The 15,373-nt window shown below is 33.6% G+C and overlaps 1 protein-coding gene and 1 non-coding gene across 13 annotated transcripts in view; one reads left to right on the forward strand and one right to left on the reverse strand.

Annotated features, from left to right (window-relative positions):
- LOC18428068 (WW domain-containing protein) overlaps nucleotides 1-3,775 on the reverse strand; it is a 32,252-nt gene extending 28,477 nt beyond the window's left edge. Inside the window, exons 1-6 of one of the 12 annotated variants that reach the window (XM_088855099.1) lie at nucleotides 3,615-3,721; nucleotides 1,266-1,612; nucleotides 745-1,022; nucleotides 638-672; nucleotides 446-521; nucleotides 209-287 (exon numbers count right to left, since the gene is read on the reverse strand). In XM_088855099.1, the coding sequence (XP_088711225.1) occupies nucleotides 209-287; nucleotides 446-521; nucleotides 638-672; nucleotides 745-1,022; nucleotides 1,266-1,410 (613 nt within the window). In that variant the 5' untranslated portion in view covers nucleotides 1,411-1,612; nucleotides 3,615-3,721. Of the gene's footprint in view, nucleotides 1-208; nucleotides 288-445; nucleotides 534-624; nucleotides 673-744; nucleotides 1,613-2,960; nucleotides 3,169-3,498 lie in introns of those variants that run through there. The other 11 variants (XM_088855100.1, XM_088855101.1, XR_016047037.1 and 8 more) reach the window with 11 other exon arrangements.
- On the forward strand, nucleotides 2,762-2,866 carry LOC148779046 (U6 spliceosomal RNA). Its single transcript, XR_016048702.1, has one exon. It is a non-coding gene; the product is annotated as a U6 spliceosomal RNA (small nuclear RNA).
- Nucleotides 3,776-15,373: the final 11,598 nt, after the last annotated feature.

Consider the following 15,373-nt stretch of genomic DNA (forward strand, 5'->3'; position numbering starts at 1 on the left):
AAGAAATATTTTTCATTAGACTATAAAAAAAAATAGTTAAAATTAATGGGTCAGGAAACTGTTAACAACTTAATTGTTCCAACAAATGACATGAGTAGGACAAGACCACGTTAAGACCCACGATTAATGAAACTCTTGGAGAAACTGTAGCCATGCACATTATTATGCTTGTTCTCGTAAATGATCATATCTAGAAACAAGGGGCAACCTTGATCAGGCTGAACAAATTTTCCACGTTTGGATGCCATCTCTGCACGATGATCAGTAGTCATCTTCATCAGAACTTCCTGTACAAAGAAAGTAAGAATTCGAAAAATAGTAACACAATGTCATCAGAAATAGTAATGGAGATTGGCTTCACATACCTGGTCAGTGATAGTTTCCCAAAACAGATCAAATGAGAATAGAATATTGCCATAAAAATAAACCAAATATCCCTACCCACCTTCAAAGCATTGGAATCATGGCGTTCAGAGAGAATGTCTTTTTCATCCTTCATTTGTCCAGCATCCCTTGCTTGCCTTCATCATACACTAAAATTAGATAAAGAAATTGTGAAATAAATGCTACTTTATTGGAGTGCACTACACGTTCAAAGAATGTCAAGGTGAATATAGAACATACAGGATAAACTAACCTCTGATTTTGTATGATCTGTTGTGTAGCAATCTCCTGCATACCAAAATACATGTTTTAGCCAACAAAATATAACATCTAAAACCAAGTCAAAGAAAATCTCCATACTTGTTCGTGTAGCACAGCATCTTGCGCAGCCCTATCAATATCCACTTCTTTATTTCCAGTGAACTTGTTTGTTTTTCCAACTGGCTCCACATTAGCATTCTTCTCCTCCAATAGGATTTCCTTATTTATGCTCAACTCTGCAGATGCAGGTACCTGCCTAGGTATATGTTGTTGAGTTTCGTCTTTGATGCTTGACTGTGATAAAAGAGAGGGAACACCTCCCTGAGGAGTTTCTTCTTGCGAATGAACATTTCGTCCATTAGACTGGCCGTCAGATGCTACAGCCCCATGTGGAACACCATAAAAATATGAAGAACTTTGCGGCCCCTGATTTGGCATGCTGGGATTTAAGCCCATCATTATTTGGGGGTAGTTATGCCTAAGGTTAGGCTCGTAAGGGGGTGGTTGCGTTTGGGAAAAATTAAAGGGAGTTGATGAAGGAAAATTGGAATGAAACTGGTCGTTTGGAGCTTTATGACAAGTTGCACTAAATGGGGGAACAGGAAACAAATTAGTATTACCGTGATAGTAGAAGTATTGCTGCTCAACATTATTGGAAGTCTGGCATGCACTTGAAGAAGGTGGCATTGGATAAGCTGTGTTTGAAGAAGCTGGGGGGAATCTTTCAACACCTGGTGGGAGAAGCTGGCCATGGAAATTATCCATGGAACCTCGGCAGCATAAACTTTCAAATTCTTATGTATTCACTATTTGGGTTGCACTTTCTTTCTCAAAAAAATATTTGGGTTACACTAAGAAAATAAAATGGAGATGAAGGATAGCAACTTGGGAATATGCAACATAACATGTGCACATGAAAGTTCCTTGGCAGAGATTGAAGGATTTCCCATATGCTGAGGCACCATTCCTGCAATGGAAAATTCACAAATTTCATCAAGATGCTAAGAAGATATAGAAGATTGAAGAAAATTTTGTAACCTACGAAAACAAGTTTTCCATCCATTTAAGCAATCGAACAAATTGAAATTCACAATGATAAACTCGGAAAAAACTGATTAAATTAGAGATTTAACGCAAATTCTCCCAAATCAAGAGACTACGACCTAGTAGTTCCCCTTGCATAGGATCCTTCTATTTGCTTCTAAATTTCCAATCTCAATTGTTTTACACACACACACATGCATATAAGTACGTGCATGAACACGTGACAATGCACATACATGCGGTCTTTTTGTGTGCATAAATTGGTATCCATATGAGTAAGAAAACAGGAGCCCCAACTACTAAAAAATACATAGATTAGAAAATTCATCATTCAAAGAAGAGAGAAACAAGCTTTTGAAACCACTTGGAGTTTTCTCTATGTGAAAGATGTCTCCATATTTTTAGGGTAATATATAGAGGTGCTTAAATATCTATTTAACATATGAACCAGAGGGAGTAATGATGTCAACAAACCATGTAACACAACTAATGATTGAAAAAGAGGATAGAACTGATAGTTCAATACAACTAGCTTGAGAAAAGGGAATATAGCATGAAATGGAATAGATAAACAGCCAGAGATCAATTTCTAGACAACAATCAACCAAATCATTAACAGGTAATGTTATCAGAATCAGGTTGCAATATTGAGTGAAACAGAACTCAATACTTAGATATAACATGATTACCATAGTTAAGCTCCACATTTTGTTACAGATAACTTGGCAAAGTATCTGGCATCCTTTCTATCTGTATACCATGAGCATTAAACTCAACACGCACCCGTGAACTAATTACTCTTCTTATATCATTTTCTTTTCCCTTTTCTAAGGGGTGTATAACATTGTAAATGTGATTTTTTTAACAAGCAATCTCAAGGTTCGAGGTTGAAATCAAAATATCCCTAAGCTATGGTACAAAACCCGACCTAATTATTTTTTGATAACAACATAGATTTCAGGATCTTAGAAACTGTTGCTCACACACCCTATGGCCGCTATCACCATTCTATGTAGGTCACACACCCTATGGCCACTATCACCATTCTATGTAGGTCACACACCCTATGGAATGCCTCTTTAGAGACGTCCCGATAAAATTTGAGTGATACATTGAAGATTAGCATGTCACCTGCGCAAGGTTGGAATGCGCAGATCAAGAAATGGTTCCGAGTGATGTATGGTATGCTTAGCAAAGAAAAAAACAATGCAACTGTGTGAAGCCAGCATCTCACTCTTGGACAAGCAAAAACAGAACCAATAACCACAAACCTCAACAGTTACGCAATATCCAGCTAACATTGTACCCACATTAAAAACTTCCCTTTAAAGTTTAAATATCCAATAGACTCTTAATATCGCCGCACTTTGAATTCCTCCATGAACTCATACGATTCAAGTTTCATAACGATTCTAATCGAGAAGAAAGAGATGCAGAAAGCATCGCAAACAACTATTTAACAAAAGAAAAAAAGGCATCGAAGAAGCGTCGATAGTAAGCCAATAACTAAAATAATAATCCCCGCGAAGGAGTTTACTACTGGTAATAGAGGAAGCCATATACGTATTAACATAAGAAACAGCTAATTAAGCTCTCGCAACATATCCCAAAGTGGAGACACTATAAATTGCAGAGCCAGGAATACCCTTTGTAAACACAATTGAAGAAAGAAATCAGCAGAGACACTCGAGTTCTAAATTAATTTTGAATTATCTATAGAGAGAGAGAAAAACAAGAAAATAAAGAGGTAGCTTTTAGGCATAATCCCTAGAGAAAGAAAATCAGGAGGAAAACCAAAAGTTACTCAACGAATTTAACAGTCACAGGGTGCATTGCCCTCGACCCATGATCGGAATCGTGGGTGCATAAAGTATTGCCAATAATGTTAATGGAAACAAGTAACTAAATTAATAGGAGGAAAATACATCGAATTTCCATGAAAGAGCTGCAGAGAGAAAAGCAGGCAGTGCCTCCTAAGGTCGGTTCTAAAGGTTAAGTTATGAGCGCGTTTGGTATGGCGAGGGAGCACATTAAAAAAAAAGTCCATTATGTTTCCTTTCTAATATTCTTTTTTTTTTTTCTAAATCTAATTTGCAAAATAGAATTATGGTTCTAGATTATTTTCTTTTTTAGAATTTTGATTTTTGAATGCTTGCAAACTTCAATGATAACTCATTGTTCTATTTATCAAGGAATTTTAAAGTGTAAAAATTTAAATTATCTTCAACAAATTTTTACGCTTTGAAAATAGGTCATGAATAAATTTTAAATTTCCTGAATTCTTAAAAGATTTACAAAAATTATTTTGATTTTTCTGAAATAGCAGGTTCCTGTGTGAAGAATCTCTATTTTTCTGTATTAATCTTGTTGGAGAAAATCCCATATATGTATACAATGGTGGTTCAAAAAAGAAAAAAAATACAATTTCATAATCCCCTTAAAACTAGTGATAGTCATAAGTACACCATTGAGAGTTTGGAAATAAGACATGAAAAACGAGGAGTATTGTGGGACTTAGCAAGTACATAGAGATTATCCCAGCTAAATATTCATGTCAACAAAAATGACAATTTACTTCAATATGCTTGATGCGCTCATGAAATTCTTGATTTTTAACAATATAAATGGCATTTTTGTTATCACTATATAAGGGAGTAGAAGCATAAGGTTCCACACTCAAGTCAGCAAATAACCAGCAAACTCATACTATTTCCACCATTGTTTGAGCTATGACTCGATACTCAGCTTCAGCTGTGGACTAAGCAATATGTTTTTGCTGCTTGCTCTTCCAAGAAATAAGGGAGTCACCAAGAAAAATACACAAATATATAGTAGACTTCCGATCGGTAGTAGGCCTCACAAAATCATAATCAATGAAAGCATGAAGCTCAAGAGTGGAAGATAAAGAGAACAACAAAGCCTAAGCAAGTGTGTCGAATATAATGAATAATACGTAAAAAGGCTGCCAAGTATGCAGAGCGATGGGCACTCAAGAATTGTTCGACAAGATGAACAATGTAAGCAATATTCGGCCGAGAGATGATCAGAAAAAGCAAGCTTCTTCCAAGCTGTGTGTAAAATGTAGGATCGGGAAGGAGCTCACCATCTATAGAATGAAGCTCGACATTCTACTCAGTAGATATATGAACTTTATTTGTATCATCAGCTAAATGAGCTCAAGAAACAATAACTGAGGCATACTTAAGTTGAGAAAGCAAATACCTACAAGACGAATAAGTAACCTCGTGGCCCAAAAAATATTTTAATAATCTCAAATCTTTCATCTCGAAGAGTTGACTAAGTTTTTGCTTGATCAGATGAATGGTGGTCTCATCATCACAAAATATAATCATATCATCAACATAGAGTAGGAGAATTTGCACGTCTTCTAAGTGTGACTGAGACAAACATGGCAGAATCATGATAGCTCTCTCGAAAACCTGCGGAGACAACAACAAAACTAAACTTTTCAAACCAAACACGAGGAGCATGTTTAAGCCCATAGAGCGTGCGTTGTAGTCGACAGACTCTATTGTCAGGATCTGAAACCCAGGAGGCAACTTCATATAAACTTCTTATACAATATTGCTATTAAGAAATGCATTTTTGACATCGAGTTGATATAACGGCCATTGACGAACAACATCCACAGAAATCAGAGTACGAACGATAGTCATGTGAGCAACATGAGCAAAGGTTTCAGCAAAATCAATCCCAAATTATTAATTATAACCTTTAACCACAAGTTGTATCTTATAGCGCTAGATACTGCCATCAACTTTAGTTTGGATTTTGTACACCCACCGGTAACCAATTACACTTTTATCTTTAGGAAGAGGGACAACATCCCAAGCATGCATCATATCAAGGGCGGTCAATTCTTCTACCATGGCATGTTGGGACTCATGTTGTGTAACAGTTTCCTCATGTGGCTCATTCAATGTTTCTGTGGTAAATTAAATGTTTTTGATGTTTATCATATTCCCTCCAATGCCATAAATTTTATTTTTTTTGGTCAGATTACCCGCTCCAATTGTAATGTTGTTTTCACTCCCTTTGGATGCCATGTGTAGCATCGACAGTCGGGGAAACTAATTGGGATTGGGCATAAAGTTGGTGATCTCTATTATCTTCATTTAAAAACTCGCTCCTATACCATGTGAAGAATCTCTATTTTTCTGCATTAATCTTGTTGGAGAATATCCTATATATGTATACATGTATGGTTCAAAAAAAGGAAAGAATTACACAAAAGAAATGCAATTTCACAATCTGAATGCCTTTATTTTCACTTTTTTCAATTAATTAAATAAATTAAAAATTTTGAAAGCTTATGGTAATTTTACTTATAAATAATTTTTACAATTTTTAATAAAACAATGCATCATGAATTTTTAAAATTTTAGAATAAATTATGTTATCTTTGCTACAATAATATAATACCAATTTAAAACTTCATGTGCTTTTAATTCCCATTGTTCTATGCTTTGCAATTACATTTATAGCTTATCTAGGTTTCTAAAAAAATTTGAACTTTTAATGACTTTTTTTAATGAATTTTTACATTTCTAAAAAAAATTTACAATGAACTTCCATGACAATATTACGTATTAATACAAAAATGGAATACATGTCTTAAAAATTTTACTGAAAAATTAATCTACTATAAAGAACTATAAAAAAATTAAAGGGTGTGGTTTGTATAGGGCTGAGGTTCTAAACAATCAAAGTAAAACATACCTTCAAATAGTGTCGAGAAATGTGGTTTCAATAATGGAAATCCTTGTGATACCCTTAAAATATATTTTCATCTCTAATTATAAAACCTAAAGCTTGAAAAATAATGTAGATCGAGCAGACCTATGAAAGATAATTTAGATTGAGCAAACCTATGAAAACTTGAAAATCTTGAAAATTGACGGTCCAAAAATATATTAAAAGATGCATTATTTTCAAAACTTGAAATCCATGTTTTCTCATGACCATGCATCTTGAGGTCAAGATTATTAATTTTAGGATATTTGAGCACCAAAACAACCTCGTCTAGTGAAATTTTTGAAGAGGGCCTCTAATTTGCTTGTTTAGAGCCTCGTACTTGTATAAACTTTTTTCAAAATTAAATGCTATCATTTCATTAAAATCTCATCTTCAAAAAATTGTTTACGAGCAATTTCTAGGTTTTTATAATACTTAAAATTTTTGCTTATTTTTCATTTAAGGTAGAAACCACACGTGGTGTATGACTACATACACAAGATGACAAATTTCACTCTTACGCTACAAAAATGGTATGCATAACTCAATTTGTTGAACAAAAAAATCTTAAGTACAACTTAACATCCCATAAGTTCATCCAAATAATATTTTTTGAATATACATCTAAATAATATCGTCAATCTCTTTTCTTTAAATATTTTTTATTTAATATTTCTACCTACAACACACATAAATCCAAGATTAATGTGTAGCCAAAATTACATGGAGCATCATTTCTTGTCAAATCAGCGTGCAAAAAAGGCCAAAATTGTCAAAATTATATGTTAATATTTGGAAAGAGTATATAAAGTTGAAAGAATAGTATACAATGAGACTATTTAATTTGGTATAAGGAGGTCAGGGTTACTTACAACCAGTGGTTTAAAAAATGAATCGGTAACCCGGATTGAGCACCTCAAAAACCCATTCGGATCGGTGAATCGGCGATCCAGATCGGGAATCGGCCGAATCAGTTGGATTAAGCCTTAAAAAAAATCCGAAAAAATTATTAAAATTCATTATAAATGTTGTCTTTTAGGAATCCAATAAGAAATGGGGGTACTCCATTAAGAATTTTCATTTTTTTGCATGAATATATGAATATTGATATGTTCTTTCTCTGCATGAATTACTGTTTACCATTTAATTTACATCACACAAAAGGATAATCATATAATGATTATGGATTAAGTATTCGTAACGTACGACCTAAAAATAAAATGACAGACAGCGTCATTCTTCATCTTGGTCACACTGGTGCCATTGATTGAATTCACGTGACAATTCATTGACTCGATCTAAAAATGAATCATCCAAATTAGTATGCACCTGACTATACCCAAATCTCTGAGTGTCAGTGTTTCGTTGTGCTCCTAATCCAAAATCCCCAAAGTTTGTCCATTCTTCATGCTCACCTACACTGTCGTGCTCGTTCATACCCTCTTGCTGTTAGGACTCAATATGTGAATAATTTGGTTGGGATTGGGTGGCCTTAGAATCATCATCTCTCTCATTTTCCCTTAGACCCCCTTCCTATTCTCCCTCATTTCCTACTCTCCCTTATTAGGTGTAATATCACCGACATCTTCGATGAATTGTGGATATATTGGTGGGTTGCTTCCTCTTTCATGCTGCTTATCACCTTCTTCAAGATCTTCCTCACCAATAGCCTCAGGGAACGCTCTCTTGCTCAACACTGGCTCCTCTTCCTCTAATACCTATTGTTCTGTTGCGTTTGTGACAAATATTGTATCCAAGTCTATCGGCCCGTAGTATTCAAGCTTCATTCTTATTTGTCGCTATAAAAGATTTAAGTTGTAATGAACGTAGACTAGTTTATGAAGCCTCTCTGAATCGAGTCGATTCATCCTAGTAGTGTGCAACTATTGGAACGTACTCCAGTTTCGTTCATACCCAGTAACAAAATACATCTGAGAGAGCACATTGATTGCTATCCTCTTTAGGTGAGATGCATCACTGCCATATATCTCCCACCATTCAACTGGATTAAAATACAAAAAGCATTGTAAGGGCAAGAACAATTCATAAGATTAAATATATGAATGAACAAAATATTAGTTAGGGGTTAACCTGGATTCATCTTAGTTCGAGAATTCCTAGCAAATCTAGTTTCGAAGGATCATATAACAACCCTATATATAGCAAGCTAAACAAAATATTTGGTTTTAGTATATTATTCCTCACAAATATAACAACTCAACGAAGTTCTTACCCAAATATTAAATGTTACTTCTTGTATTGTTGCTACCTGGTTTCGATGGCTTCTCTCCAGCCTGCCAATAATATATTTGACCCCTTCCATAATCTTGTGAAGATGTTCAGGTGTCAAATAGAAAATTTTTGGATTGAAGTAATGACCTAGAAAATGCATAGATAGAGAAAGGTCATTTAAAATTTCATAAAAAAAAAAAATAGAATTAAACATTCTAATGATATAAATATATATGTACTTGCATAATGAATTGGACAGCCAAATTTGGTGTTCCACCTTCTTTCTATAATCTCGATCACTTTACTAGCAAACTACACTTCTCCCTAATAGCTGATTTGGCCCTCTCGATACCTTCGTAAATGATGCACATGATAGCTTTCTTGTCGGCATCTACCATTCTTAACACCGTGACCAAATGGGTAGTGGCCTCTACGACACTGGAACTCGAGACTAGAACCCTTTATTTGAGACTATGCCGTCCACTTTTAGCCCGGTACTGGACTTCGAGAGGCCGTCATTTACCCCTCTTCATTGGTAAGCATTCTCTTTAATGCACCTTCAGATTCTCGAATGGAGTCCACAACTAAGTAATATGTTGCAAAGCGAGTTATGGCAAGCCTGATTATCTCTTTTTTACTATACTATTCTCTGAACAAAAATAAGATTTTAGAGTGATTATATATAAATATTGACGTCAACCTAGCTTCATGTATAGTATCCTTCACAATTTTGATCTCACCGATCTCCTCTAACATAAGATCGATGCTATGTGCAGCACACGGGGTTCATACTAGATGCTTCCTCTTATCCATCAATTTGTTGCCGGCAGAAACACATGCATGTGCTTTGTCCGTAATAAACTGGACTACATGTTTACCTCCCACATCCTCCACTATCTGATTATATAGTGGTACGAAGAAGTTTGCATCTTTCTTTATCCTTGATATGTCTTTGTTAAACAAAAAGAATGTACCTTTTGGGGAATAGGCCAAGAAGTTAAGAAACTCCTTTTTGCTAACGTTATTCAACCAACCATCACTCATGAGAATAATGCTTGTTCTTGGCCAACTCTGTTTATATTCTTCAATCTACTTTCTAACTTTCTCCACCTCTTCATCCAAGATCGGCCCACTGAGCTCATATGCAGTCGGGAGCTTTACCCCTGGCTCGACTCTTTAGATTGTGTTGACCATAGGTGAGAAATATGGGGTATTGGCTGCATTAAAGGCGATCCCTTTATCGTAGAACCATTTATCAACATATCTGCCTAACATGTTCCTCGTACCTTTCATCATGCCTTTGAGGGTCATCTATTGTGATTTAGGCTTTGAGAGAAATGAGTTTATACGACCATGACCTGCAATACTGATACTCCTAGATAAGCCAGTAACAATTTCTTCAACATTCGGTTCCTCTTGATACATATTGTCACCAACCCCTTCATACATATTCGAGCTGGGCCCGTTATACATGCTCGAGCTGGGACCACCATGCAAGCTCGAGCTGGGCCCGCTATACATGTCGGAGCTGGGCCTGCCATACATGCTGGAGCTAGGCCCGCCATGCATGCCTGAGTTAGGCCCATGATGTATGCCCATGTCATAGCCACCAGGCATTCTAAACTCGCTTTTCCCTTTAGTACATTTCTTGTAAACTCATCTTGTAGCCATCTCCAAGTCATTATTATATTGCTCTTCTAGATCATTCCTGCTTGATGGCGTATATAAACCAGTTATCTCCTCATCCATCATCTGCTTTGCAATTTTTTTACCTTTGGTAGCCTTGAGAAAGGTCGCCATCTATTTTCTTACATTATTAGGGATACTATTGCACGTAGAAATATCTCCCTTAGCACTTGCCAAGTGTTGCTTGAACCTATGTACCCCACTACTTGTCCCTTTTTTACAGTAATTACAAATAAATTTGTCTTTTTTGTTGAGATCAAGTCGGACCCCATGTTGCGATGCAGGGTCTTCTCTAGATCTTGCCATGGTTCAACTGTTTTAATATGTAAATGGTTAAAAATTAACCTGACAATTCATCATGAAAAATAATCACCATGTGTAGTGATAATATGTTGGGGTAATTCATGAAGTTATCTTTATTGTTAATACAAAATACTTCTATTGGTAAAAATATTTTAGTTCCTACCGGCAAAAATAATTTATTTATGCAACATTATACATAAAAATAGTCTATATCAGCCACTACATATAGAACAAAAAATTTACAATGATATAGTATCAATAAAAAATATATTTACAATGGTATAGTAATTCACAATGCCAGGACATATGGACTTGTTACAAATCTTCAATTTGACAAGCATGACTTAGTTCCTACTAGGAAAAAAAATAGAATCAACATTATAGATAAAAAAGAGTCTGTATAAGTCACAATTAGAATCAAAAAAAAAATTACAATAATATAGTCATCCATAATGCCACTACACGTACATTTGACACAAAAAATATTTACAATGATATAGTCATTCACAACGCCACAAATAATATTTACAATAATATAGTGGCCAACTCAATTAAAATGATCACAAATAGTCGTACATCTCAATTACAAAAATACATGATAATATAATAAAAAATGCAAGCTCCAAACATGCCTATAACTCAATTATCACGAATATATATACAATTTATGTATCAACATACATTTTTTTGCATTAAAATTTTAATAATAAAATTGAAAAATACAAGATAATATAATTATCATACATGCCACGATTTTTTTACAATGATATTCATATAGTTAATACTAAGAATATACATACATGCCACAAATAATATTTACAATGATATAGTCATTCAAGATAAGGTAATGATAAAATATTTATCAATCATATACATACATTTACACAATTTTTCAAAAAAATCGATCATCAAAAAAAAAAAATCAAAAAACGCAGCCACAACTCTTCTTCATCCGAAATCAAGCAATAAAAATTGCTTAATCCGACAAATTACACCCAAAATTAAATGAATTACAGTATTACTCTAAAATAATTCATAATAGTACTTTAATTCATATCATATTTGTAGTTTGGTTGAAAAGAAAAAAAAACTTAAATGTTCTTCACAAAATCGTGACTCAAAATTGAAAATCCACTACAAATCCACCAAAATCAACAAAAAATACAATTTCTGATGAATAACACAATCACGACTAATTTCCCTCTTATTTCATACAAAATAGTGATCTATTTCATCTGTAATTCAAAGAATAACGGGAAAAAAAAAAAAACGTATAAAAAACGCAGACCCAACTTGACATCAATCATTTGAACTCGAAAATCCACCTCAAATCGAACAAATTAGATCTAATTGAACACATTTTATGATAAATAACACAATCACGACTAATCTTCCTCTTATTTCATACAAAATAGTGATCTATTTCATCTATAATTCAAAAATAACGGAATAAAACAAAAACAGAAAAAACGCAGACCCAACCTGACATCAGACATTTGAACTCTAAAATCCACCTCAAATCGAATAAATTAGATCTAATTGAATACATTTTATGATAAATAACACTATAAGAAATCAAAACCCTATAATATCAACAAATTATTTACAAAAACTTAAATACAATCGATTGCATGGCGGAAAACCAAGTTTCTTACCTGTTTTTCTACAACCGTTGCTTCAAACCCAAATATGGCTGTTAATCGTCCAAAATAATCGCAAATTCTAAATAAGTTCTTCTCAATAACATTCTCAAGATTAATAAACCCTCTGATTTTATAAAAAATAATGCCCTATTTTGTTTGAAATCAATGAAAAGGTAGAAACCTAAAAAAAAACCCTTGTTATTCACAAATCCGATGATTTGTGATCTAAATTGAAGCTGAAAGCTTCAATATATCGAACAATAAAACCTGCAAATGCTGTAATATTCGAGTCAAATTAGCAAAAGCAAAATAAATGATAAAAAAACTCCAAAATTTGATGATTCAAATGCTTTTATTGTGTCACCCGTGCCTGCTACAGTAACTTGAGCAATTCACTTTTCAGAATCGCCCGGTTCTGTCTAGACACGGGCGATTCCCCGTGTATTGCAGGAATCAGCATGGGGTTGCCGATTTCTAAGTCGAACCGGGTGAGTCCGGTTGGACTCGCCGAGTTTTGAAACACTAGTTGCAACCTTATATATATATATATGTATTTTACTTAATTTTATTTTTTTATCTATATTAGAGTAAGCATAAATGTGGTACTTCAATATCTCACCATCACACACTTATAACAAATACAAAAAAATGAAAAATAAAAATAAATAAATTTACCACAATCTATCCCTATAAATAGGCTTCCCATTACATTCAAAATCTCCCTCTTAAAGATGGGCAATTTGACCTATTTAATACTGCGATCCGTCTTTATTCTTACAAACATGCGGGTCTTTTAACTTTGGCCTAATAATGTTATATATACATATATAATAATGATCCTATAAGACGCTCCCAAACCCATGTGTGTAGTACCTCAAAGGATCACCATTAAAGCTAGCACAGATGTCTAAAAAAGTTATCATATGGGTGTAGGACTTGACTTTTCTATAGATCCGTGCTAAATTTAATGGTGATCCTTTGGGGTCCTACACATATGGGTGGGGGAGGGTCCTATAGGATCATTTTTCATATATAATAATAATAATAATAGTAATCCTATGAGACCCTCCTACACCTATATGTGTAAGATATCAAATGATCACCATTAAATTTGGTACAGATCTCTAGAAAAGTTAAGTCCTACATCCATGTGATAACTTTTCTAGATATATGTACCAAATTTAATGGTGATCCTTTGGGGTCCTACACACATGGGTGGGGTAGGGTCCTATAGGATCATTTCTCCCTATATATATATATATATATATATATATATATATATATATATATATATATATAATGATCATGTGAGCCAGTGGGCTCCCCTAAATATAATACTTCTTAAATGTAAATATAAAATATATAAGACTATTTTTAAATTTCCAAAATAAACTATGATTTTTATTTTTTGTAAATCTTTCTTCCACAAATTGGTAGGGGCTGATCCAAATCAAAATCTGACCAATATTTAAAAGCGTAGATTGGTGAGGTGAACCAGTCATCTGGGAAACCTGTCTGGTTTTGCAAATGGCTGATCTCAAAAAGTGCAAAAAAATGAGAATTGGCCAATAAAATATAAAAAGTAAAAAAATTTTAAAATAAAGAAAAGAAGGGCTAGACCAACCCGAACAATTATATTCGAATATTATTCCCTTGCAACCAGTGTTTAAAAAACGGATCGGTGCCCTCGATCGGGCACTCCAAAAACCCATCCGGATCGGTGAATCGACGATCCATATCGGGAATCGTCTGACTCGGTTGGATTAAGCTTTAAAAAAATCTAAGGAAATTGTTAAAATTCATTATAAATGTTATTTTTTAAGAATCCAATAAGAATCGATGGTACTACATTGTTAACTTTCATTTTTTTCATCAATTTGTGAATATTGAGACGTTCTTTCTCTATATATAAATTTACATCACACAAAAGAAAAATCATAGAATTATCAGTGATAAAGTATATCAATCATACATAGACTACAATAAAGAGTAGACTAAATCGATGAAAAAATGGCCACTAAAATATCGAATCGGCGGAAAACCCTAATTCGCTAAAAAAATCCAAATTATTACAACCTAATTATAATCTAAAATTATTACAACCTAACTAACTATAATATTATATACTGAAATTAAAATTTTTGGTTAACATTTTATAATTGTTTTATTATACAAACAATAACAAATCCAAAATATTTTATAATATCATCTAATTTAAAATGTATTATTGACAACTGTAAGAAAAATAGTACATTACATGATTTATAATAGAAAAATTAATAAATAAAATAAAAATTTGGTTATCAATATAGAAATTATTTGAATGCGTATCAATTTTCGAAATAAAATTTCAATTTTTCAAAATTTTAATTTTTTAGATTCTAGAATAAATTTAGTTAATAGAAAGATAGAATTTCAAATGGAATATATATTTTTTTTAACAACATTATTTTCGAAATAACCCTTCAATTTTTCAAAATTTTAATTTTTTTGATTCTAAAATAAATTTAGTAAAAAAAGATTGATAATAGAAAGATAGAATTCCTAATTGAATAAAAAAAATTTTAACAACATTATTTTATGCTTATTTTTTATTTTTTTACAACAAAAATAAAAGATATAAATAGTTTCGTTGTGCTTTGTTACATGCACACGTGAAAACGCGGGGCCGCGATGCTGTGGGGTTGAAGGCTTGCCACGTGTGAGGCTTGCCATGTGTGATTAAGAATTCGGAGAGAACCGGTGATGTCATGTCATGTGACCGGTTCTCCCTGGTTTGTAACGCTAGTGAGAGCAGTGCAAATTTCTTTGGCAACTTTTTGGTTTCAAGACTCCCGTTCCAATTTCAGTTTAACTATCGAATTTCTCGATCCTGGTTGATGATCAAGTTTTCGGTTATTTGATCAAGTTTGATGATGGAGTTTTCCGTCGCCCCATCCTGTGTGATGATCGTTGAGTTTTTCGTTACTCTATCCCGGAATTGGATCTTCCGAAGAAGAGAGAAAGAAATATCATTTTCTTTTAGAAAGAGAAAGTCTTTAGAAAGAAAAATAGCATCTGAGGGA

The sequence above is a fragment of the Amborella trichopoda genome, chromosome 13, assembly GCF_054954075.1.
Source record: "Amborella trichopoda isolate Santa Cruz 75 chromosome 13, AtrichopodaSantaCruz75HAP2 v2.0, whole genome shotgun sequence".
NCBI lineage: Eukaryota > Viridiplantae > Streptophyta > Magnoliopsida > Amborellales > Amborellaceae > Amborella > Amborella trichopoda.